The 26,815-nt window shown below is 46.8% G+C and overlaps 1 protein-coding gene across 6 annotated transcripts in view; it reads right to left on the reverse strand.

The window, feature by feature from the left end:
* GULP1 (GULP PTB domain containing engulfment adaptor 1) overlaps window positions 1-24,714 on the reverse strand; it is a 1,494,945-nt gene extending 1,470,231 nt beyond the window's left edge. For 2 of the 6 annotated variants that reach the window (XM_073558203.1, XM_073558197.1), the window contains exon 1: window positions 24,320-24,401. Coding sequence is in view for 2 of the 6 variants with exons in the window: in XM_073558194.1 (XP_073414295.1) it covers window positions 24,320-24,549 (230 nt within the window). In the remaining 4 variants the exon portion in view is untranslated. Of the gene's footprint in view, window positions 1-24,319 lie in introns of all 6 variants that reach the window. The other 4 variants (XM_073558194.1, XM_073558195.1, XM_073558204.1 and 1 more) reach the window with 4 other exon arrangements.
* Window positions 24,715-26,815: the final 2,101 nt, after the last annotated feature.

Here is a 26,815-nt window from a genome sequence, read left to right on the forward strand (position 1 = left end):
AAACACCTGCAAAGGCTTCCTAAGCGTTTAAAAGGTCCCTTAGTCCGTTTCAGTAGGCTGCACAATCATGATGAAGAATGCTGACTTGACAGATGTCCAGAAGGCAGTCATTGACACACTCAACAAAGAGGGTAAGCCACAAAAGGTCATTGATAAAGAAGCTGGCTGTTCACAGAGTGCTGTATCCAGGCATATTAATGGAAAGTTGAGTGGAAGGAAAAAGTGTGGTAGAAAAAGGTGCGTAAGCAACCAAGATAACCGCAGCCTTGAAAAGATTGTTAAGAAAAGGCCATAAAAAATTTGGGGGAGATTCACAAGGAGTGGACTGCTTGCTGGAGTCATTGCTTCAAGAGCCACCACACACAGATGTATCCAGGACATGGGCTACAAGTGTTGCATTCCTTGTGTCAAGCCACTCATGACCAATAGAAAATGACAGAAGCATCTTACCTGGGCCAAGGAGAAAAGGAACTGGATGGTTGGTCAGTGGTCCAAGGTGTTGTTTTCAGATGAAAGTAAATTTTGCAGTTCATTTGGAAAGGAAGAGTGAAGGCACACAATCCAAGCTGTTTGAGGTCTAGTGTGAAGTTTCCATAATCGGTGATGCCTTTGGGAGCCATGTCATCTGCTGGTGTAGGTCAACTGTGTTTATTCAAAGTCAGCGCAGCCATCTACCAAGAAATTTTAGAGCACTTCATACTTCCCTCTGTTTGACTAGCTTTTTGGAGATGGGAATTTCATTCTCCAGCAGGACTTGGCACCTGTCCACACTGCCAAAAGTGCCATTACCTGGTTTAAAAACAATATCACAGTGCTTGATTGGCCAGCAAACTCACCTGACCTTAACCCCATAGAGAATATACAGTATGAAGTATTGTCAATAGGAAGATGAGAGACACTAGACCCAACAATGCAGACGAGCTGAAGGCTGCTATCAAGGCAACCTGTGCTTCCATAACACCTCAGCAGTGCCACAGGCTGATCACCTCCATGCCACACCGCTTTGATGCAATAATTAATGCAAAAGGAGACACGACCATGTATTGAGTGCACTCACTGAACATTCATTTCAGTAGGCCAACATTTCAGACTTAAAAATAATTTTTCATGCTGGTGGTATAAAGTATTCTAATTTACTGAGATAATGATATTTGGGTTTTCTTTGTAAGCCATAATCATCAACATTAACAGAAATAAACACTTGAAATAGATCACTCTGTAATGACTCTATATAACTATAATATAATATCACTTTTTGTATTGAAGAACTGGAATAAATTAACTTTTTGATGATATTCTAATTTTGTGACAAGCACCTGTATATGAGAGGCTAATTATCCACATGTTTAATGAGAAGCCAGATATTCCAAATATCCACATCAGCCAACTGGCTGAATATGTAGCCTAATATGTAGAAAATACAGCAGATATTAGTTAAACAGTATAAATACCTGTGGTCATCTCCTCCTGCTTGACTGGCGATAGATCCCAACACGTGTTTCAGCGCTTAGCCTTCGAAGCTACAAACTGTCACCACAGCTGTTTTTTTGGATATGTATCTAGCGTCTCTTGTCCAGTATTTTGGGGAAAAGGGAAATTGTGATTGAAAACAGTGACAAAAGTTAGTGTAGTAAAAATATATGGTAAAAGGACAAAGTTTTCAGTTGCAATGGATGCGGTAATGTAAAAAGAAAGAACAAACTATATTTTACAATAAGAATGTGGAAGCCGAGAGCAGCAGCACCACCATTACCTCTCGCACAAGCTATTCTGGCAGTAGCTCTACCAAAGGCAAATGCCAATTGTCCCCTTCGCCTCCAGCAAGTGTATTAGTGAGGAGGAAGTGGAGGATATTATGGAATATAAGGCATATAGCTCATCTCAGTCACTACAGGATGATATTACCTTTGGCTCTGTCAGTCATGGTGGATGGTGAAATCAGGAGAGGAGGCACAAAGCTCAGGACATTTTCCACGCTGACAGACAACACTATCAGCAGAGGGGATGATGATTGTGTGAAGGACAAGACCAGAGAACTAGATTATGGTGATGACTAGGTGATGTTATTAGATGAAGAGGGTGTTGGCATTGACAATAGAAAGTAAAAGCAGACATCCATCTAAAATATCCACCAAGGCAGATCTGCTTTTTCTGAGGTTAGTTCGGTAACAAATGACGCTGCAATTGCTGTTGGTAGAGGAGTGTTATGATTGGGTCACCGAGGAGAATAGCAGGCCCAGGCTAAGCCACAGAAAACCAGAGAGGTTGGTAACTGAGCGGATTGCAGACCCCTGATCCCGTCCACGCAACTAGCAGTAACCGTGGAGCGTACCTACGAAGATTCTAGATGCCTCGGCACAGCCGGAGAGCTAACTAAGCCTAAAGCAAGAAAGGGGAAATCTAAACTGCCCTAGAGCAGACCCCAAAGGAATAGATAGCCCCCAAACTCATATTGTCGGTGAGACAAGATGAAAACACAAACGCATGCAGAAAAATAGACTGAGCAAACGATTGGGCCCACACTGACTAGACAGGACAGGAAAGGAAAGACACTGTCTGCAATCACGCAAAAAGTCCAAAATGTCTGATGCACAAAAAAAAAAAACACTGAAGTCGCACGACTTCGCCCCCACTATATCAGCACTTTGGTATATTCTGAAAGCAAAGCAAAAAGAGACCAATATAACAGGGGACAAAACAAACTGGCGCATGCAGTAACATATGGGCGGTGATTCAGCACAGCCCCAGCCGGAGCTGGCTGACCCGCACAAAGCAGAGATAGACAAAACCAGATCAAATGCAAACAGAATAGCAAATGAACCACTTAGCTGAACCATGCAGGGAAAGAGCGCAGGAGACATCAGACCTCAGAAGGCACAGGAAGAAAATCACCAGCAGGGATAGAGGGAGTCAGCTGTGTTAAATCCCAATCAGAAACCCCAGACCTCCAATCGTCTTCCTCATTATCAGGTGGCAAGCCTTTGTCCATCAGATCAGCTCCACTACCTCCAGTAACCACCAGAGGGAGCCCAGAAAGACAACTCGCAACCTCTCTGTCAATCTGACCAGCTCCACCACCTTCAGTAATCACCAGAGGGAAGCCAGAGAGAGAATTCACAACAGAGGAGGCTCAAAAGTGCCTTAAAATCATGGTTGTGTTGGTAATGAATCATATGTAAAAGCATCTTGAGTGTAGTCATTCCTTTCCACAACAAATCTTTTGCCATGTGCAGACTCCGAAGGAGGAGGACAATGGCCTTCATTAGCATTAAAAGCAGCATTACTTAATGATGGGGGAAAAGCAAACTGACTAGCAATATGAGTGAGGTTAAAAGTGTCCTGCTAATCCTTCTTCTCGAGATCAACTCTCTGGGAACCAGGCCGCATCCTCAATTCATACCTGGTCAGTGTGTTCAGCATTGACATCTACTTCTTGTGGTACTCCAACTACTCCTCATGCTTCTCCTTCGCACCATCAGATATCTATACCTGATTGTGCAGCTAGAAAATAACCATACGCTCCTAGCTTGTATGTCCATTCATTTGATATCTGGTCAAGTTTCTGGTTGTCCAGTCATTGCCGTAGCTCTTGATGGATTCCACTCCTATTTTGAGTAATGATGTAGTGCTTTCAGTTTCACTGGAAGATTGCTACCACTATTTTTTGCAGAAGGTGTCATTCCACTGTGCTCTCATGAGGGAATTTGGGTCTTTCTGTAGACTAGACATTGAGCTTGAAAGTGAACTGCACTGTCGACATGTAGAGCATTAATTAAAGTCAGAAACAAGTACATGTCTTCCATAGTCTACTGGGTCAATATTTTGGGCGGCTGCAATGCATCAGTGAAACAAGAACAGGTGGTGAAGTCCACATAATTAAGTCCTAAGTCTGGTTTCATTGATAGCGGTGCTTATTCAGTATTCATCTTCTCTTGCACCTCCTCTACATTCTCCATAATGGATATGACTGCATCCCCAAAATCGACAGGGCAGAAGTTTGCATCCATTCAACACCCTGAGTCTTTTTATTCCTGTAACCTTAAGTAGCACCAAAAAAGGGATAATTCTTTAATTATATTTATAGAAAAAATTCAGCAAAGATGCGAATTTGAATTAAAAATGATTCGTTCACACATAATTTTGCTCATATATAAAAACATCTAGTATAAGAATGGCACACATTTTTGATTTTTCTTTTCTACAGCTCTTCTGAATTTCAAAGAATCTAAAAAAACAATATTCAGGATTGAGAGTCCTCAGTATCCTGAATCCTGAATATTTTTCTATCTACTGGCTAACACGGTTAAAAGAAATACATCTTTCCTGCTAAAAAAACAAGTGAGATATGTCTTGCGATATGTCCTGCCAGGAGCAAAAAAAGATCTTAAGTGAATACAAAGCAAATCTACGCCTGATAAGCATGACAGACATTTTTTCACAGGCCTGAAACCTCTGGATTACAAAGAGGAGCAACTTGTTATGTGCGTGGTAGCCGGGGAGCTCTTAATTGTGCTACAGCCAGGCATTGCTCTAACCATTCTGTTTAGCAGATTCCAGGAGCCCTGGTCTTCCCCCTTTACATACAATTTTAACTTACATAGAGGCCCCTGGGTGGGTCCTCAAAGACTGCTGACTGATGGAGTGGGTTGGCAGGGGATGGTCAGAAAGCCACATCAATACCAGGAGGTGAGGAACAGGAACAGAATCTTAGGTAAAAGAAATGTCAAAACGAGGTCAAAAACAGATATCAACAAACACGACAAACTGACAACTTAAGTATGGAAATTAGGGATTTAAATAGTGTGAGCCCACTGAAGAAGGGATGGAAATAGAACATCAAGTTCAGGAATGAACACCTAAGCTACCTGCATGAACGGCACTACCACTGGTCCCAGAATATCAACCCAAACTGCTGAAGTGACACGAAGTGTTGCCTGCGACTAGGCAACAGAAGTCGAAGAAATAATCGCAGACATGGATGCAACGCAAGCTAATTTGATCACAAACTCTCCTAGGAAAATCCATTGCAGAACAATTCACCAAGAACTGTGATTAGTTATTGCTTGATAAGGTCACTAGAAAAGCTGAACCAGTAACAATCAACCATGAAGTATATTCTAAATGACAATAAAAAAACACTTATGATTATGGTAGAAGACGCTTAAAACGTTAAATCCTTACAGTATGTTTGATTCTACTTTCTCCTTCAAATTGCACATTCATGCCTTTACTATCCTGCTGCTACCTCAAAAATGAAAAATATTGACCAACTCTGAATCCACAAATATTAGTGCATTCCCTCAACAACTGCCTAGACTACAGTAAAGGTACTGTCACATTTAGCGATGCACCAGTGATCCTGACCAGCGATGTGACGCGGTCAGGATCGCTGGTGCATCGCTAAGTGGTCGCTAGTGAGCTGCCACACAGGCAGATCTCACCAGCGACATCGCAGGGGTCTGGGGTCGTTACTTACCTGTCAGACGAGGCGATCCTGACGTCCTCCCGCCCGCGTCCACGCATCGCTCGTCGGCGCCACAGGAAGCCGAGCAGGAAGCTGACGACGAGAAACGGCCCAGGACGTTCTCGCGCGATCAGCGATAACCAGCGGGGGAGCGGTCGGAGGTAAGTATCAGACATAGCGATATCGCTAGCAATACCGCTATAACGTCACAAAAACCAGTGACGTTATAGCGATATTGCTAGTGATATCGCTTAGTGTGACAGGCCCTTAACATTATTCTCGTTGACCTCCCATCCAGCTCTTTTGCACTCCTCCAATCTATTCTAAAATCTGCTGCCATTTAATCGACAACTCCCCTCATTAATCTTCTTCCTCTCCTATCTCACAATCTCTTCACTAACTACTCATTGCTCAGAGAAAAGCTGTCCCCTCTCTACATCTGTCCTAATCTCTAAGGTCATGCTCACACATCAAATATTTGGTCAGTATTTCACATCAGTAAGCCAAAACCAGGAGTGGAACAATCAGAGGAAAAGTATTATAGAAACACGTTACCACTTCTGGATATATCAGCCACTCCTGGTTTTGGTTTACAAATACTGAGATTATATATTGACCAAATACTGAACCGTATGATAATGGCCTATTCTCTTCCCTTGTCTGTTGCTCACCCAACCATCTCCCAGATTTTCCTTATTCTTCTCCCATAATATGGAACTCACTACACCAACGGATACATTTCTTCCATTATTAAACCTTTCCGCTGCGGCAAATTTTCGTTTAGTAATTTCCTCCCCTTCCTCCAAGACGAATAAACTTTATATTTTTGCTTTGAAACATCCATATGAGGGCTTACATTTTGTGTGAAGAGTTGAAGTTTCCAGTCACACAATTCACTGTACTATATAATATAGTGAAAAAGAAAAGAGTTTTGTTTTTACTGAGATCATTGTCAGTCCTGGTAATGTGATTTTCTTGAGCAGAATAATTATAGCGTTAACACATATGCATTTTTTTATTTAAATGGTGAAAAAGATTGGAAATTTGTAAAAGTTATAGGTCTCAGAAAAAAGGGACACAAATTTTTATATTTCCAAGGTTCTGAATTATTTCTAAAATAAAATTCATTTTTTTTTTTTATAATTTTAGTATTGTAATTTTAGTGACCTGAAGACTCATATTGTCAGACCCTTTCACCACATAATGAATGCCACAAACTACCTCCCCTATATACCCTTCCAAAACCAAAGGCAAATGCCTTTTCACCATTTCATCCCACTTGGAATTTTTTTTACTGTTTTTCAGAACATTACTTGGTAAAATGAATGATGTCATTTAAAACTATTTAATTTCCTGCAAAATGGTAAAAATAAAAAGTTATGATTCTTGGAGGAAGGAAAGGAAAGATAAAAGTGCAAAGTCTTACAATCAAGAAAAGGGTTAATAATGAACTGCAAACTTTAACACCTTAACAATCCAGTAATAAGATGTCTGTAATCGTCAATTTCTAGCACCTCCACCATGACATACATTTTTATCATGGTGATATTGTAAGGCCAAGTTCATACTGCGTTAAAGCAGCCCGTTCAACGCATAGCATTGACGGGCTGTGTTAACGCTATAGCATAACGCGATCATTTTATGCTATACCGCTAGCACAGATGCTTCATCTGCGCTAGCGGTGAGGGAGCCTCACAGAATGACGGAGGCTCCATCACAGAATGACGGCACATCGTTAACGCATGCCAATTATGGCATGCATTGGCGATGCGCCCGATAATGGGGGTTAATAGCAGCGTTAACGGACTGCGTTACACCGCATTATGCCGCAGGGTAACGCTGTCCGTCTAATGGACTGCCATAACGCAGTGTGACCCCAGCCTAAGGGGGTGGCAGGTCCCCTCAGTTGCGCCCTCTTCTTCTCAGTGTGGCACCCCGTGCACACTGTCATGTCCGCCATGTTTGTCATGTCTGCCATGTCTGTTTTGTCTCAAGAACTCCTGGAGCGATGTGCATGCACATATCTTGTCTGCTGTCCTGCATGTTCACTAGAGCAGTGTGCACACTCACCTCATGTCTGAGCTGCAGGATGCCTGCATTTCTGCTTTGCCTTCTGTGATCTTCTCGTCTTGTCTAGAGTCCCTGATCATGTGTCCCTGCCTGGATCCTGCACTGTCTGGTTCTGCAATCATCTCGTCATGTCTGGAACGCTGATCATGTGACGTTTCCTAAAGATCCTGCACTGTCTGGTTCGTTAATCATCTCGCCATGTCTAGAACTATGATCATGTGACCTGTCTAGGTTTCAGCATTGGATCTGCAGTCGTCTCGTCATGTCTGAAACTCTGATCATGTGACTGTGCTCTGTTATCCTGTGGATCTGAACCCGGAAGTGCTCCCCTGGTCCTGACCTGGAAGAGGAGGTGCTATGCCCTATATCAGGCCGCCCCTTCCTTTGCTCAGGGCCTGAGTATTGTGTGGTGTCCCTGCATGGCTGCTTGGTCTGTAGGGCGATCCCTCTATTCTGTGCCCTTGCACTCTGCTCTGTCGTGCCTCTCTGCACACGCTCCGTGCTCGTACTCCATCTCTTGTCCTGTGCCTTGTCTTATGTTTGTCTCTTGTGCCATGTTCGTCTTTGTCCTGCTTGGACTTGTAGTCCTTCTGTTTCTCTGCCTTGCCTGTTTTCGCTATGCCTTGTTCCGTACCTTGCCTTGCTCTGCCTTGTTCCTCCCTATGGTCTTTGCTTGCTCTGCCTCGCTCTCTCCTATGGTGCTCTGTTGTGCTCCCTGGCACACGCACCCTTCCTCCTCTCTTTTCCATGTCTAGTCCCAAGGTTCTCCCTTGGCCCGGCTCTGGGCTTCGCCTATGCTCCGCTGCTAGACTCTTTCCTATTATGCTCTCTTGCACGTTTCTAGGCTAGTCCCAAGGTTCTCCCTTGGCCCGGCTCTGGGCTTCGGCCTACGCTCCGCTGCTAGCTCTGTTCTTGCTCTGATCTGCTTCCGTTCCTGGTTCTGTACTCTGCTTAAGCCTTGCCTTGTTTCTCGTCTTGTCTTCCCCTGCTCTGTTTCTTCGTATGCTCTTTGCATGCGCCTGGCCTTCCTAGCCTCCTGTTTGTGCCTCAGCCGTGCGCTCCCTAGCCGTGCACGCCTGCTTGTGCGTCAGCCGTGCTCGTCGGTCAGTGACAGCTGTGTCGCCTGCCATGCCTCAGCTGGGTTCGCTGGAGTCTTGCCTGTCTGTCTGTGCCGCAGCCTGATCAGCTAGCCAGTGCCCCAGCCGTGCCCTCTGTGCTCCCTTGCACTTCACGCTGTTTCCGCACTGTGCTCTGCGTGCTCTCTAAAGCACGCGCAGGCCCTCGCCTGCCCATGGCATGCCTCCCCGTGCTTCCATAATAGTACGCGCAGGTTTGGCCATGTACCCTGTCGTGCCCTCTTGCACGCACAGGTCCTAACCTGGTCCTTGAACCCTGTTCCTGGCGTGCCTCTCTGCACGTGCAGGACTCTGCCTCGCCTGACCCTGGCGTGCCCTTTGCACGCTCAGGACTCTGTCTCGTACCTTGTGCCTTGGCGTGTCTCTACACACGCACCTTGTCTCGTCTGTGAACCCTGGCGTGTCCCCTACACACGCACCTTGCCTTGCACCTAGCTTTGAACCCTGGTGTGTCCCCTACACACGCACCTTGCCTTGCACCTAGCCTTGGACCTCGGCGTGTTCCCTATCACGCACCATAGAATCATAGAATCATAGAATCGTAGAGTTGGAAGGGACCTCCTGGGCCATCTGGTCCAACCCCCTGCTCAAAGCAGGATTCGCTAAATCATCCCAGTCAGATGTCTGTCCAGCCTCTGTTTGAAGACTTCCATTGAAGGAGAACTCACCACTTCTCGTGGCAGCCTGTTCCACTCATTGATCACTCTAACTGTCAAAAAGTTTTTTCTAATATCTAATCTGTGTCTCCTCCCATTCAGTTTCATCCCATTGCTTCTAGTCTTTCCTTGTGCAAATGAGAATAAAGTTGATCCTTCTACAATGTGACTGCCCTTTAGATATTTGTAGACAGCTATTAAGTCTCCTCTCAGTCTTCTCTTTTGCAAACTAAACATTCCCAAATCCTGCAACCTTTCCTCATAAGACAGGGTTTGCAGACCGGTCACCATTCTGGTTGCTCTTTTCTGAACTTGCTCCAGTTTGTTGATGTCTTTTTTAAAATGTGGTGCCCAAAACTGGACACAATATTCCAGATGAGGTCTGACCAAAGAGGAGTAGAGGGAAATAATGACTTCACATGATCTAGACTGTATGCTTCTGTTAATACATCCTAGAATTGCATTTGCCTTTTTTGCTGCTGCATCACACTGTTGACTCATATTCAGTCTGTGATCTATTAGTATACCCAAGTCTTTTTCACATGTGCTGTCACTTAGCCCTATTCCTCCCATTCTGTATATGCTTTTTTCATTTTTGTTGCCCAGATGTAGTACTTTGCATTTCTCCCTGTTAAAAACCATTCTGTTAGTTGCTGCCCACTTCTCCTGTTTATTTAAATCTTTTTGAATCCTCTCTCTCTCTTCTCTAGTATTAGCTATCCCTCCTAGCTTTGTGTCATCAGCAAATTTAATCAGTTTACCCTCAATTCCTTCATCTAAATCGTTGATAAAGATGTTGAACAATACAGGGCCCAGGACAGAGCCCTGTGGTACCCCACTTGAGACATTCTTCCAACTGGATGTGCAGCCATTTACGACCACTCTTTGGGTCCGATCACTAAGCCAGTTATGAATCCACCTAACAGTTGCCCGGATATCTGTCGTGCCTCCTTGCCTGGAACCTCGTTTGCCTGCCGGATGCCCGGAACCTGCCGATCGCTGCCAGAGATCATGAGCTGGATGACTGCGGCCTGACGTCCGGAGCTGATGTCCGCAGCCTGATGCCTTGATGATGTCGATCGTTGCCAGCAGTCCGGAGTCCGATGCCATCGTGCCGATACCTGTACCTAGGCGTGCCACCTGGCACGTACCATGCTATGGACCTTGGCGTGCCCACGCGCGCACCTTGCACGTTTTGCTTGTTTACACTGTATGTGATCCTGAGTTATCCTAATGAAGTTACCTTGCACCTACGTCTTGTCTCGTCTTGCTTCCTGCTCGTCCTTGTCGTCAGACACTCGTCTAGTGTCCCCTGAGCCGGCCGTCTGGTCCCAGCAGTCGTGGTGGCTCACCCCCTTGGTCTTGCCCCTGACACTCCCTGTATAGGGGGTGGATTCTCACAAGGTAATCTCGCCCTCGGTGGGTGGGTGCCATGACCCAGAGGGTCCACTCAAAAAATGGGCTCAGCAGGAGCTGAGTCCATCACACACCTTATATAATATGTATTCTGCATGTGTTGTATATGTCATGCGTTATGTCTTATATTGTATTGTGATGTTCCCCTTTAAATGGTTGTATGAGTTAGGGACAGTCAACAGTTAATATTGTGGGCTGGGCCAGCAGCAAAACAGGAACAGGAAACTTCTGCTTCCAGTTCAGTGAGTCCGGGAATGTCGACCAGGACAGACGTGTACTGCAGAAGGGGAATTTCCAGACTCCCGGATGGGAGAGATCTGTTGTCTCGGACCAAAGACTCCTACAGACTGAAGGACTTCAACACAGGCCCCCAGGACTTTGGAAAGGGCCTTCGATGAAGGGATCTTAGGCCCCCAGAGATTCCAGCGATTGGACTAATGCGAACTTTGGCTGCTACGGCCATTGTGGGTATGGAGACAGCAAGTGTCAGGGATAGAGCAGGAAGCCGGTGTTGAAATTGTCTTTTTGTCCATCATTCATCGTTGCTCAATAAAGTTACTTTTCCCTGTTGGAGTACAGCTGCATTCTTGGACCCATAATTGACTGGACTGCTGTGACCAGAGGAAGAGAATGTAACCTGTGGGGAAAGCTTTGTCGGTCCCTTCTATGTGTACATGGGACAAGGGGTGCTTGCTGACCGTTTGCTCAGTGGACTCGGTCTATATACTGTGCCTTTGACTAACTCGGCCATAACTACCCTCCGGTTGCTCTTGCTACAATATCACTGGTACTGTCAGTGCACTCATCCTGCTTCAGCCGCAAATGCTGAGAAGGACAACCTGAATCTAACTCCAACCCCAACAGTTCAACCTGCATACAGGCAGGGACATAGCAATAGCCCACATGTCAGCCATCTTAAAGGGAACCTGTCACCACTTTTTTGGCCTACTAGGTAAAAATATCATTTAATTGAGTGTCAGCTATGCGTTCCACAACTAGTTCTGAAACCCCTTGACTCTCCATGTATCACCCATAAAAACCTTTTTTTATTTGTCCCGCGCTGTATGTTAATCTGCTCGGTCCGGTCTGATGGGAGTTGCCTTTGTTCCGTCTCTCCACCCCTCCTCGGCTTGCTTTACGCATTCTTCACTGTGAAGATCGAAGATCGCGTACATATTTTGCGTGTGTGCATTGAAATGTGACACCCACCGTGCGCAGTATGCTTTGCCCAACTGAGGGCAAAGCCAAAAATCAGTAGTGTGCATGGCCGCAAAATACTTCCGGGACATAAGAAACAAGTGCGTATGCCGGTGCATGCACACTTACTGCGCATTCTGCTCTAGAAGGCCTCAATGTAAGCAATATGTGGAGTGATGAACCACATCTCCATGTATTATTTAGAACAGGGGTGGTGAATCTGTACTGTATTCTGCCAAGGGCCATTTGGATATTAATACCAACCCCACAGTACATCCTGACTCTGGCACCAGTGTCAGGATGTAATCTTTCATTGCATGCCCTTCAGTGTTCCATAGTGAATACTGCGTGTGTGTGCTCATAGAGCAAAATGAAATTAATGAGCTGGTGGAAATCAAAATACAGCTCCCTGCTCAAGAATGCGGCCCCTGAGAATCTGCCCGAGGGCTGGATAAAAGGTCATCAAAGGCCGAAAATGGCCCGGGGGCCTGAGGTTCCCCACACCTGATTTAGAGGCTGTTGCAGGATACCCCACTTACACTGCTGTGGCCGAGATCAAGGGACTAGAAGATAGTTAGGCAGCCTGGTTATTGACAAAGCATCACACTCAGTTTCTGGACATGAATAGAGAATATTTGAAATAGCAAGAAACACAAATGTAAGGCCTCCTGAGCACAAGCGTGAGCATTTTACACTGCAATACCGTATGCAAAATGCATTATGGTGGATACCACGTCACTGTGTATTCGCCCCAAGATACACTGGTATTGTCCAACATACAATACTGTGCAGAACCAATACTGCAAAGTACCAATTCTTTTAAGAGTATGAGTGTTAAAAGTTTATTTTTCGAAATTAACAAAATTCAAAGTGAGTGGACAAAAGAAAAATCTAAATCACATCAATATTTGGTGTCACCATCTTTTGCCTTCAAAATTTCATAAAAGTATCAAAACTTCTAGGCACACTTGCACAGAGGTTTTGAAGCATCTTGGAAGGAGGATATGCCAAACATCATTGAGAACTAACCACAGCTTTTCTATGGATGTAGGCCTGCGCAAATCCATCTGACTCATTATGTAATCCTACACAAGCTTGATGAGGTTAAGATCTGTGGGTGCAATATCATCACTTCCAGGAAAAGAAATACAGGCAGTTACTTATCCATCATCCAATATCATCAGAGAGAACAACAGTGCTAAACATATAGTTGATGTCATTAAGGACTATCTTCAGGATGAATAAAAACAAGGAGTGCTAGAAGAAATGGTATAACCCCTAAAGAGCATTGAGCTTAACATCATTGAGGCTGTGTGGGATTACACGAAAAGACAGTACGACATCTAGAGAAGATCTGTGGTTAGTTTTCCAAGATGTTTGAACAATCTAATTGGTGGGCTGCTGCTATTTAAAAAGACAAAGGGTGGGCACACTAAATATTGATTTGAGATTTCTCTTTTGTTTATTCACTTTGCATTTTGCTTGGGGATAAAAATAAACCATTAACTCTTCTATTTTTTAATTACCGTAATTCATACTTTGCAGCACTTTTTTCCACACCTGCCTAAAATCTTTGCACAGTACTGCATTACAACTGATGATAAATGCTGCAAATTTTGCAATGAAAAACAAGACTATACAAAAAAGTGTCAGAATGTATGTGTACCTATTAAAGTGCAGTTTGGAACCTAAGACACCAATGTGCATTAGGCCCTGGGCTTTGTTCACAGACAGCGCTATTTTCTCATCATCACGATGGCTCTGGGGGTCCATTATGTGTGGTGGTTATCCATTATACTTCCAGTGAAGCCACCTTATATCAATTCAAAGTAGTTGTTCCCATTTATGTCTCATATTAATATTGTCCCCATGTAGTAAAAATGTCCTCCTGGTTCACGTTTACTTTACATCAGCACAAGTTTATAACCCAATTTTTTTTTTGTTAGGAAGTTATAAGGATTAAAAGTTGACCGGCGATATCTCATTTTTACAACACCATTTTCTTTTGCGACCACATCACATTTGAAGTCACTTTGAGGGGTCTATAAGATAGAAAATACCCAAAAGTGACACCATTCTAAAAACTGCATCCCTGAAGGTGCTCAAAACCACATTCAAGAAGTTTGTTAACCTTTCAGGTGCTTCACAGGAATTTTTGGAATGTTTTAAGAAAAATGAACATTTAACTTTCTTTCACAAAAAATGTACCCGTACTTCAGATCCAATTTTTTTATTTTACCACAGGTAACAGGAGAAATTGGACCCAAAACGATGTTTTACAATTTGTCCTGAGTACGCTGATACCCCAAATATGGAGGGAAACCACTGTTTGGGCGCATGGCAGAGCTCGGAAGGGAAGGAGCGGCGTTTGACTTTTCAATGCAAAATTGGCTGGAATTGAGATTGGATGCCATGTTGCATTTGGAGAGCCCCTGATGTGCCTAAACAGTGGAAACCCCTGACAAGTGACACCATTTTAGAAACTAGACCCCCTAAGGAACTTATCTAGATGTGTGTTGAGCACTTTCAACCCCCAAGTGCTTCACAGAAGTTTATAACGTATGGCCATAAAAATAAAAAAATCATATTTTTTTACAAAAATGATCTTTTCGCCCCCAATATTTTATTTTCACAAGGGTAACAGGAGAAATTGGACCCCAAAAGTTGTTCTCCAATTTGTCCTGAGCATGCCGATACCCTATATGTGGGGGTAAATTACTGTTTGGGCGCACAGCAGAGCTCGGAAGGGAAGGAGCACTATTTGACTTTTTCAACGCAGAATTGGCCGGAATTGAGATCGGACACCATGTTGCATTTGGAGAGCCCCTGATGTGCCTAAACAGTGGAAAACTCCAAATTCTAACTTCAACCCTAACCCCAACACACCCAGAACCCTAATCCCATCATCAGCCATAACCGTAACCACAAACCTAACCCTAGCACACCCCTAACCCTAATCCCAACCCTATCCCTAATCCCAAACCTAACCCTAATCCAAACCATAACCATAACTTTAGCCCCAACCTTAACCCTAACCCTAACTTTAGCCCCATCCCTAACCCTACCCCTAACCCTAATGGGAAAATGTAAATAAATACTTTTTTATTTCATTATTTTTCCCTAACTAAGGGGGTGATAAAGGGGGGTTTGATTAACTATTTATAGCGGGTTTTTATGTTTGGCAGCTGTCACACGCTAAAAGACGCTTTTTATTGCAAAAAAATAGTTTTTGCATCACCACATTTTGAGAGCTATAATTTTTCCATATTTTGGCCCACAGAGTCAAGTGAGGTCTTGTTTTATGCGAGACGAGTTGACGTTTTTATGGGAACCATTTTCGGGCACATAACTTTTTTTATCGCTTTTTATTACGATTTTTGGGAGGCAGAATAAACAAAAAAGAGCAATTCATGAATTTCTTTTGGGGGGGGCGTTTATACCTTTCCGCGTGTGGTAAAATTGATAAAGCAATTTTCTTATTTGGGTCAGTACGATTACAGCGATACCTCATTTATATCATTTTTTATGTTTTGGCGCTTTTATACAATAAAAACTATTTCAGATAAAAAATAATTATTTTTGCATCGTTTTATTCTGTGAGCTGTAACTTTTCTATTTTTTGCGTATGACGCTGTATGGCGGCTTGTTTTTTGCAGGAAAAGATGTTTCTAGCGGTATCATGTTTATTTATATCCGTCTTTTTGATCACATGTTATCCCACTTTTTGTTCGGTGGTATGATGATAAAGCATTTTTTTTTTTGCCTTGTTTTTTTTCTTTTTCTGGGGTTCACTAAAAAGGTTATCTAGTGGGACAGTTTTATAGATCGGGTGGTTAAGGATGCGGCGATACTAAATATGTGTACTTTTATTGTTTTTTTATTTTACAAAAAGAAATGTATTTATTGGGGAAATATTTATTTTTCTATACTTTTTAAAAAAAATATTTTTTCACATTTTTATTTTTTTAATTTTTTACATTGTCCCAGGATAGGACATCGTTATATCATGTCAAATCGCTGGTTTGACACTTTGCACAGCACTGTGTCAGATCAATGATCTGACAAGCAGTGAAGGAGGTTTGCCGGTGCCTGCTCTCAGCAGGCACTGACAAGCCACCTCACTGCAGGACACGGAAGGACCCCGTGGCCATCTTTGAGCCGGGGGTCTCGATGGAGATCCTGAGAACAATGCTGACACCCGGCCGCGATCTGCCGCGCTCCCCCCATGAGCGCGGCAGATCGCATATGACGCACTATTCTGTCCATGGGCATTAAGTCCCAGGGCACATGGACGGAATGGTACATCTAAGGTCAGAAAGGGATCAAAAATAGTAGCCCGCAGCCACTCTAGACTTTTCTCATATATATTTTGCGCATATATTAGATGCACCAATTCTGGCGCTTAGCCTTGGCAAGTGGGATAATAGTTTTGGGGTTGTCAGCTATTTTATGTCCGCTGACATCAAGCCCAGGGGTTAGTATGGAGAGGCGTCTATCAGATGCCTCCATTAGCAATTCAATTCAAAGAAAGCCCAGATGAACGGCACCAAGGCTCTAATCCACCAGCAACAAGTCGAGGATCAATCACAGGCACACAGTGTGTAAAACACTGCTGGGAATAACGGTGCGCAGCATCAGAAAAAACATGCTAAATTTGTAAAAGAAGGAAAAAGATGCAGCACTCACCCAGATTTGCAGTACAGTGTTTCTTTATTCAACCATTAAAGGTCACACAATAAAGGATGGGCAGATAACATGAGGCATGCGGGGAAAAAGACGGACTTTTTTCCCCGCATGCCTCATGTTATCTGCCCGTCCTTTATTTTGTGACCTTTAATGGTTGAATAAAGAAACACTGTACTGCAAATCTGGGTGAGTGCTGCATCTTTTTCCTTCTTCTACAAATTTAGCCTCCATTAGTAACCTTGTAAAGAAAATTAATAAAAACACACACACAGAAAAAAGTCCTTCAATTGAACAAAACACTCTCTATGATAACCCTGTTTTACCAACTGACTAACATAAAAATAAAAAATCAAAGTAATCCTCAGCAGTCCGCAGATAATCCAAAATAATGAGGTCCCATGACAAGCCCCGACTCTGCTCATTCCACTATATGGAAAAAAAACGCGGCTCCATACGCAGAAACTGCTGGGTGGTGCGCTGCGCCCTGCAAGACCCGACTGCTGCGCACTGAGGTGATGTCAGTAAAGTTACCTCAGTTCACATCGGCTGGTTCTCATGAGGGCAGCGCGAGTGCCAGACTGATGAGTCTCATTAATCCAGCACTCTCGCAGCCCTTGTGAGAACCCACGCCTGTGAACTGAGGTAGTCTTACTGACGTCACTGCTCACTGAGGGAGAAATTTCTCATGCTGCAAACAGTGACCTCAGTAAGGTTCTTTCAGACCTCTCCTGCCGGGTATTCAGCTTCCTCTGCTGACCTATGGGCTGTGACGTCTGAGGTCATTCTGAGTGACAGCCGACTCCCCCACTTAGGGCGGGACTTCCGAGGTAATTCTGATTGACAGCTGAATCTCGCTACCTATCTACACAGCAGACTGGAGAAGAAGCCTCCACTCTATAGACGTGACGTCCCCAGCAGAAGCAGTGTGTGATGATCTGTCAGGGAAGAAAGGCTTTCAGATTCCTGTACGACAGAGGAGGATCCATCCATGACAATCCAGTATTATAGTGGATCCAATACTGACAACATTGAGATGGATCCAAAGCCAACATTCCAGTAGCACTAAGCTGGATCCAGATTTCAGATTCCAGCACCACAAAAGTGGATCCAGTACGAACATTCCAGCCCCGTATGGCATTTCAGGACCACAAAGTTAAATTTCTCAGTGATATCACAGCAACACAGAGAGCAATTCATCTGTGACAATGCAGAACTACTGTGAAGGATTCACCACTGATATTCCAGCACCAGAGAGAAAAAGATCCAACCCTGGCATTATAGTACTACAAAGAGTGATCCCTCCCTGATATTCCAGCACCACAAAGATCCACCTCTGGCATTCTGGTACCACAAAGATCCATCCCCTGGCATTCCTGCACCACAATGATTAATCCTTGGCATACTGGTACAACAAAGTTCCATCCCTGGCATTCCAGAACCACAAAGATCCATACATGATCTTCCAGCACCACAATGATCCATTCCTGGCATTCCAGCACCAAAATGATCCATGCCTGACATTCCAGCACCGCAATGCTCCACTCTTGGCATTCTGGTACCACAATGAACCATCGCTGGCTTTCTGGTACCACTGAGATCCATCACTGGCATTCAGGTACAACAAAGATCCATCACAGGCATTCTGGTGCAACAAAGATCCATGCCTGCCATACCAGCACCACAGAGATCCATCCCTGACATTCCAGCACCACAGAGATCCATCCCTGGCATTCCAGAACCACAAAGATCCATACCTGATCTTCCAGCACCACAGTGATCCATTCCTGGCCTTCCAGCACCACAATGCTCCATCCCTGGCATTCCAGCAACACAATGCTCCATCCCTGACATTCCAGCACCACAGTGCTCCATCCCTGGCATACTGGTACCACAATGAACCATCACTGGCATTCTGGTAACACTGAGATCCATCCCTGGCATTCTGGTACAACAAAGATCCATCACAGGCATTCTGGTACAACAAAGATCCACACCTGGCATTCCAGCACCACAAAGAACCACACCTGGCATTCCAGCACTACAAAGATCCACACCTGGCACTCTAGCATCACAAAGATCCATACCTGGCATTCCAGCACCACAAAGATCCACATCTGGCATTCCAGCACCACAATGATCCATCCCTGGCATTCCAGCACTACAAAGATCCACACCTGGCATTCTACCATCACAAACATCCATACCTGGCATTCCAGCACCACAATGATCCATCCCTGACATTCCAGCACCACAATGATCCATCCCTGACATTTCAGCACCACAATGATCCATACCTGACATTACAGCACCATAATGATCCATTCCTGACATTCCAGCACCACAAAGATCCATCCCTGACATTCCAGCACTACAAAGATCCACACCTGGCATTCTAGCATCACAAAGATCCATTCCTGACAATCCAGCACCACAATGATCCATCCCTGGCATTACAGCACCACAATGATCCATTCCTGACATTCCAGCACCACAATGATCCATTCCTGGCATTCCAGCACTACAAAGATCCACACCTGGCATTCTATCATCACAAAGATCCATTCCTGACATTCCAGCACCACAATTATCCATCCCTGAAATTCCAGCACAACAATGACCCATCCCTGACAGTTCAGCACCACAATGATCCATCCCTGGCATTACAGCACCACAATGATCCATTCCTGACATTCCAGCACCACAATGAACCATCCCTGATATTCCAGCACCACAATGAACCATCCCTGGCATTCCAGCACCACAAAGATCCACATCTGGCATTCCAGCACCACAATGATCCATCCCTGGCATTCCAGCACTACAAAGATCCACACCTGGCATTCTACCATCACAAACATCCATACCTGGCATTCCAGCACCACAATGATCCATCCCTGACATTTCAGCACCACAATGATCCATCCCTGACATTCCAGCACCACAATGATCCATCCCTGACATTTCAGCACCACAATGATCCATCCCTGACATTTCAGCACCACAATGATCCATCCCTGACATTCCAGCACTACAAAGATCCACACCTGGCATTCTAGCATCACAAAGATCCATTCCTGACAATCCAGCACCACAATGATCCATCCCTGGCATTACAGCACCACAATGATCCATTCCTGACATTCCAGCACCACAATGATCCATTCCTGGCATTCCAGCACTACAAAGATCCACACCTGGCATTCTAGCATCACAAAGATCCATTCCTGACATTCCAGCACCACAATTATCCATCCCTGAAATTCCAGCACCACAATGATCCATCCCTGGCATTACAGCACCACAATGATCCATTCCTGACATTCCAGCACCACAATGACCCATCCCTGACATTCCAGCACCACAATGATCCATCCCTGGCATTCCAGCATCACAATGATCCATCCCTGGCATTCCAGCACCACAATGATCCATCCCTGGCATTCCAGCACCACAATGATCCATCCCTGGCATTCCAGCACCACAATGATCCATCCATGGCATTCCAGCACCACAATGATCCATCCATGGCATTCCAGCACCACAAAGATCCATCCCTGGCATTCCAGCACCACAATATCCATCCCTGACATTCCAGCACCACAATGAACCATCCCTGGCATTCCGGCACCACAATGAACCATCCCTGACATTCCGGCACCAAAATGATCCATCCCTGACATTCCGGCACCACAATGATCCATCTCTGGCATTCCAGCTCCACAATGATCCATCCCTGGCATTCCAGCACCACAATGATCCATCCCTGGCATTCCAGCACCACAATGATCCATCCCTGGCATTCCAGCACCACAATGATCCATCCCTGGCATTCCAGCACCACAATGATCCATCCCTGGCATTCCAGGACCACAATGATCCATCCCTGACATTCCAGCACCACAATAACCCATCCCTGGCATTCCGGCACGACAATGATCCATCCCTGACATTACAGCACCACAATGATATATCTCTGGCATTCTGGCACCACAATGATCCATCCTGGCATTACAGCACCACAATGATCCATCCCTGACATTCCAGCACCACAATAACCCATCCCTGGCATTCCGGCACCACAATGATCCATCCTGGCATTACAGCACCACAATGATCCATCCCTGGCATTACAGCACCACAATGATCCATCCCTGGCATTCCAGCACCAGAATAAACCATCCCTGGCATTCCGGCACCACAATGATCCATCCCTGACATTCCAGCACCACAATGATCCTTCTCTGGCATTCCAGCTCCACAATGATCCATCCCTGACATTCCAGCACCACAATGATCCACCTCTGGCATTCCAGCTCCACAATGATCCATCCCTGGCATTCCAGCACCACAATGATCCATCCCTGGCATTCCAGCACCACAATGATCCATCCCTGGCATTCCAGCACCACAATGATCCATCCCTGGCATTCCAGCACCACAATGATCCATCCCTGACATTCCAGCACCACAATGATCCATCCCTGGCATTCCGGCACCACAATGATCCATCCCTGGCATTCCGGCACCACAAAGATCCATCCCTGACATTCCGGCACCACAATGATCCATCTCTGACATTCCGGCACCACAATGATCCATCCCTGACATTCCGGCACCACAATGATCCATCCCTGGCATTCCAGCACCACAATGATCCATCCCTGGCATTACAGCACCACAATGATCCATCCCTGGCATTACAGCACCACAATGATCCATCCCTGGCATTCCGGCACCACAATGATCCATCCCTGGCCTTCTGGCACCACAATGATCCATCCCTGGCATTCCGGCACCACAATGATCCATCCCTGGCATTCCGGCACCACAATGATCCATCCCTGGCATTACAGCACCACAATGATCCATCCCTGGCATTACAGCACCACAATGATCCATCCCTGGCATTCCAGCACCACAATGATCCATCCCTGGCATTCCAGCACCACAATGATCCATCCCTGGCATTCCAGCACCACAATGATCCATCCCTGGCCTTCTGGCACCACAATGATCCATCCCTGGCATTCCGGCACCACAAAGATCCATCCCTGACATTCCGGCACCACAATGATCCATCTCTGGCATTCCAGCACCACAATGATCCATCCCTGACATTCCGGCACCACAATGATCCATCCCTGGCATTACAGCACCACAATGATCCATCCCTGACATTCCAGCACCACAATGATCCATCCCTGGCATTACAGCACCACAATGATCCATCCCTGGCATTCCAGCACCACAATGATCCATCCCTGGCCTTCTGGCACCACAATGATCCATCCCTGGCATTCCGGCACCACAATGATCCATCTCTGGCATTCCAGCTCCACAATGATCCATCCCTGGCATTCCAGCACCACAATGATCCATCCCTGGCATTCCAGCACCACAATGATCCATCCCTGGCATTCCAGGACCACAATAACCCATCCCTGGCATTCCGGCACGACAATGATCCATCCCTGACATTACAGCACCACAATGATATATCTCTGGCATTCTGGCACCACAATGATCCATCCTGGCATTACAGCACCACAATGATCCATCCCTGACATTCCAGCACCACAATAACCCATCCCTGGCATTCCGGCACCACAATGATCCATCCTGGCATTACAGCACCACAATGATCCATCCCTGGCATTCCAGCACCAGAATAAACCATCCCTGGCATTCCGGCACCACAATGATCCATCCCTGACATTCCAGCACCACAATGATCCTTCTCTGGCATTCCAGCTCCACAATGATCCATCCCTGACATTCCAGCACCACAATGATCCACCTCTGGCATTCCAGCTCCACAATGATCCATCCCTGGCATTCCAGCACCACAATGATCCATCCCTGGCATTCCAGCACCACAATGATCCATCCCTGGCATTCCAGCACCACAATGATCCATCCCTGGCATTCCAGCACCACAATGATCCATCCCTGACATTCCAGCACCACAATGCTCCATCCCTGGCATTCCAGCACCACAATGATCCATCCCTGGCATTCCGGCACCACAAAGATCCATCCCTGACATTCCGGCACCACAATGATCCATCTCTGGCATTCCAGCACCACAATGATCCATCCCTGACATTCCGGCACCACAATGATCCATCCCTGGCATTACAGCACCACAATGATCCATCCCTGGCATTCCAGCACCACAATGATCCATTCCTGGCATTACAGCACCACAATGATCCATCCCTGGCATTCCAGCACCACAATGATCCATCCCTGGCCTTCTGGCATCACAATGATCCATCCCTGGCATTCCAGCACCACAATGATCCATCCCTGGCATTCCGGCACCACAATGATCCATCCCTGACATTCCAGCACCACAATGATCCATCCCTGACATTCCGGCACCACAATATACATCCCTGACATTCCAGCACCACAATGATCCATCCCTGACATTCCAGCACCACAATGATCCATCCCTGACATTCCGGCACCACAATATCCATCCCTGGCATTCCGGCACCACAATATCCATCCCTGGCATTCCGGCACCACAATGATCCATCCCTGGCATTCCAGCACCACAATGATCCATCCCTGACATTCCAGCACCACAATGATCCATCCCTGACATTCCAGCACCACAATGATCCATCCCTGACATTCCAGCACCACAATGATCCATCCCTGACATTCCAGCACCACAATGATCCATCCCTGACATTCCAGCACCACAATGATCCATCCCTGACATTCCAGCACCACAATGATCCATCCCTGGCATTCCAGCACCACAATGATCCATCCCTGACATTCCGGCACCACAATGATCCATCCCTGGCATTCCGGCACCACAATGATCCATCCCTGACATTCCGGCACCACAATGATCCATCCCTGACATTCCGGCACCACAATGATCCATCCCTGACATTCCAGCACCACAATATACATCCCTGACATTCCAGCACCACAATGATCCATCCCTGACATTCCAGCACCACAATGATCCATCCCTGACATTCCAGCACCACAATGATCCATCCCTGACATTCCGGCACCACAATATCCATCCCTGGCATTCCGGCACCACAATGATCCATCCCTGGCATTCCAGCACCACAATGATCCATCCCTGACATTCCAGCACCACAATGATCCATCCCTGGCATTCCAGCACCACAATGATCCATCCCTGACATTCCAGCACCACAATATCCATCCCTGGCTTTCTGGCACCACAGAGGAGGAGGTTGGTTATACAGAAAGCAGCAGTTACTCCAATGCACTTTTATCTGCCAAAAGTTTCATCAACTCCTCTACCGTGACTCAAACGGCCAAATAAGCCACACAGGATCGCCAGGGACCGCGGCCACAGCCTGAGCGGAGGAGGAGCGGACTGCCAGGAGGAGGCGCAGCCCAGCCAGCAGGTGAAGCTGCGGAGGAAACCTGCACTGGCTGCATACACCGTACACAATGGGGGGCAGAGGGGAGACCACCCAGCACAGTGCGGACACTCACAGGATTACAGCGATCTAGCTCGTTCCATCAGTATTAATATCACACAAACATCCGGAGAGTTTCCCGGAAAGTTTTCTCCATCTGTTGCTCCCGGCTGCTTCTGTCCCCAATGACCAGAACTCCAGGAGCCCCGCAGTGACCCCGTCACACAGCCACTGCTGCCCCAGGAGCCCAGCCCCGCCGGTGCCACTTACCCCCAGACTGGGCGAAGAACCAGCGCCGCTGCCACCCCAGCTCTGCCTGGGCTCAGTGTGAGGAGCGGCGCGCGTCTCAGCCACCCCAGTGACATCACGCCAGCCCCCCCCGCCCAGCTGCCGGTCCATGCACCCCTTCCTTGCTGAGACGACCAGCCGAAACCTTTGTCCCTCTGTGCCCATGGCTGGGAAGGCGGCCAGAGATTACTGCGGTCATGGCCGCTCGGCATGTTTCTGGCTCAGCTGATAAAAAGCCCCTTTTACTAATCTTGGAAGAAACGACTTGAATCCCGGCTGTCAGCAATGGAGCCTCAGTGTCCTCCTGCTGCTGAGTGTGCGGAGGCTGCCGGCAGCGGGACCTGCTCAAGTGCTGCAGCGGCCATCTGTCCTGTCACCGGCATGTCAGCTGCTGGGCACGACACCTGCACACTGTGTATCCACACACCACACTGTGTATCCACACACCGCACACACCACACTGTGTATCCACACACCGCACACACCACACTGTGTATCCACACACACACACACACCACACTGTGTATCCACACACCGCACTGTGTATCCACACACCACACTGTGTATCCACACACCGCACACACCACACTGTGTATCCACACACACCACACTGTGTATCCACACACACACACACACACCGCACTGTGTATCCACACACCGCACTGTGTCTCCACACACCGCACTGTGTCTCCACACACCGCACTGTGTATCCACACACCACACTGTGTATCCACACACCGCACACACCACACTGTGTATCCACACACCACACTGTGTCTCCACACACCGCACACACCACACTGTGTATCCACACACCACACTGTGTCTCCACACACCGCACACACCACACTGTGTATCCACACACCACACTGTGTATCCACACACCGCACACACCACACTGTGTATCCACACACCGCACACACCACACTGTGTATCCACACACACACACACACACCACACTGTGTATCCACACACCACACTGTGTATCCACACACCGCACACACCACACTGTGTATCCACACACACACACACACCACACTGTGTATCCACACACCGCACTGTGTATCCACACACCACACTGTGTATCCACACACCGCACACACCACACTGTGTATCCACACACACCACACTGTGTATCCACACACACACACACACACCGCACTGTGTATCCACACACCGCACTGTGTCTCCACACACCGCACTGTGTCTCCACACACCACACTGTGTCTCCACACACCGCACTGTGTATCCACACACCGCACTGTGTATCCACACACCGCACACACCACACTGTGTATCCACACACCGCACAGTGTATCCACACACCGCACACACCGCACTGTGTATCCACACACCGCACACACCACACTGTGTATCCACACACACACACACACACCACACTGTGTATCCACACACCGCACTGTGTATCCACACACACACACACCACACTGTGTATCCACACACCGCACAGTGTATCCACACACCGCACACACCACACTGTGTATCCACACACCGCACTGTGTATCCACACACCACACTGTGTATCCACACACACACACACCACACTGTGTATCCACACACCGCACTGTGTATCCACACACCACACTGTGTATCCACACACCACACTGTGTCTCCACACACCGCACAGTGTATCCACACACCGCACACACCACACTGTGTATCCACACACCGCACAGTGTATCCACACACCACACTGTGTCTCCACACACCGCACAGTGTATCCACACACCGCACACACCGCACTGTGTATCCACACACCGCACACACCACACTGTGTATCCACACACACACACACACACCACACTGTGTATCCACACACCGCACTGTGTATCCACACACACACACCACACTGTGTATCCACACACACACACACCACACTGTGTATCCACACACCGCACAGTGTATCCACACACCGCACACACCACACTGTGTATCCACACACCGCACTGTGTATCCACACACCACACTGTGTATCCACACACACACACACCACACTGTGTATCCACACACCGCACTGTGTATCCACACACCACACTGTGTATCCACACACCACACTGTGTCTCCACACACCGCACAGTGTATCCACACACCGCACACACCACACTGTGTATCCACACACCGCACAGTGTATCCACACACCACACTGTGTCTCCACACACCGCACAGTGTATCCACACACCGCACACACCGCACTGTGTATCCACACACCGCACACACCACACTGTGTATCCACACACACACACACACACCACACTGTGTATCCACACACCGCACTGTGTATCCACACACACACACACCACACTGTGTATCCACACACACACACACCACACTGTGTATCCACACACCGCACTGTGTATCCACACACCACACTGTGTATCCACACACCGCACAGTGTATCCACACACCGCACACACCACACTGTGTATCCACACACCACACTGTGTATCCACACACCGC

Source organism: Dendrobates tinctorius, unplaced genomic scaffold (genome assembly GCF_039654945.1).
Source record: "Dendrobates tinctorius isolate UK_male_01 unplaced genomic scaffold, ASM3965494v1 ptg000254l, whole genome shotgun sequence".
NCBI lineage: Eukaryota > Metazoa > Chordata > Amphibia > Anura > Dendrobatidae > Dendrobates > Dendrobates tinctorius.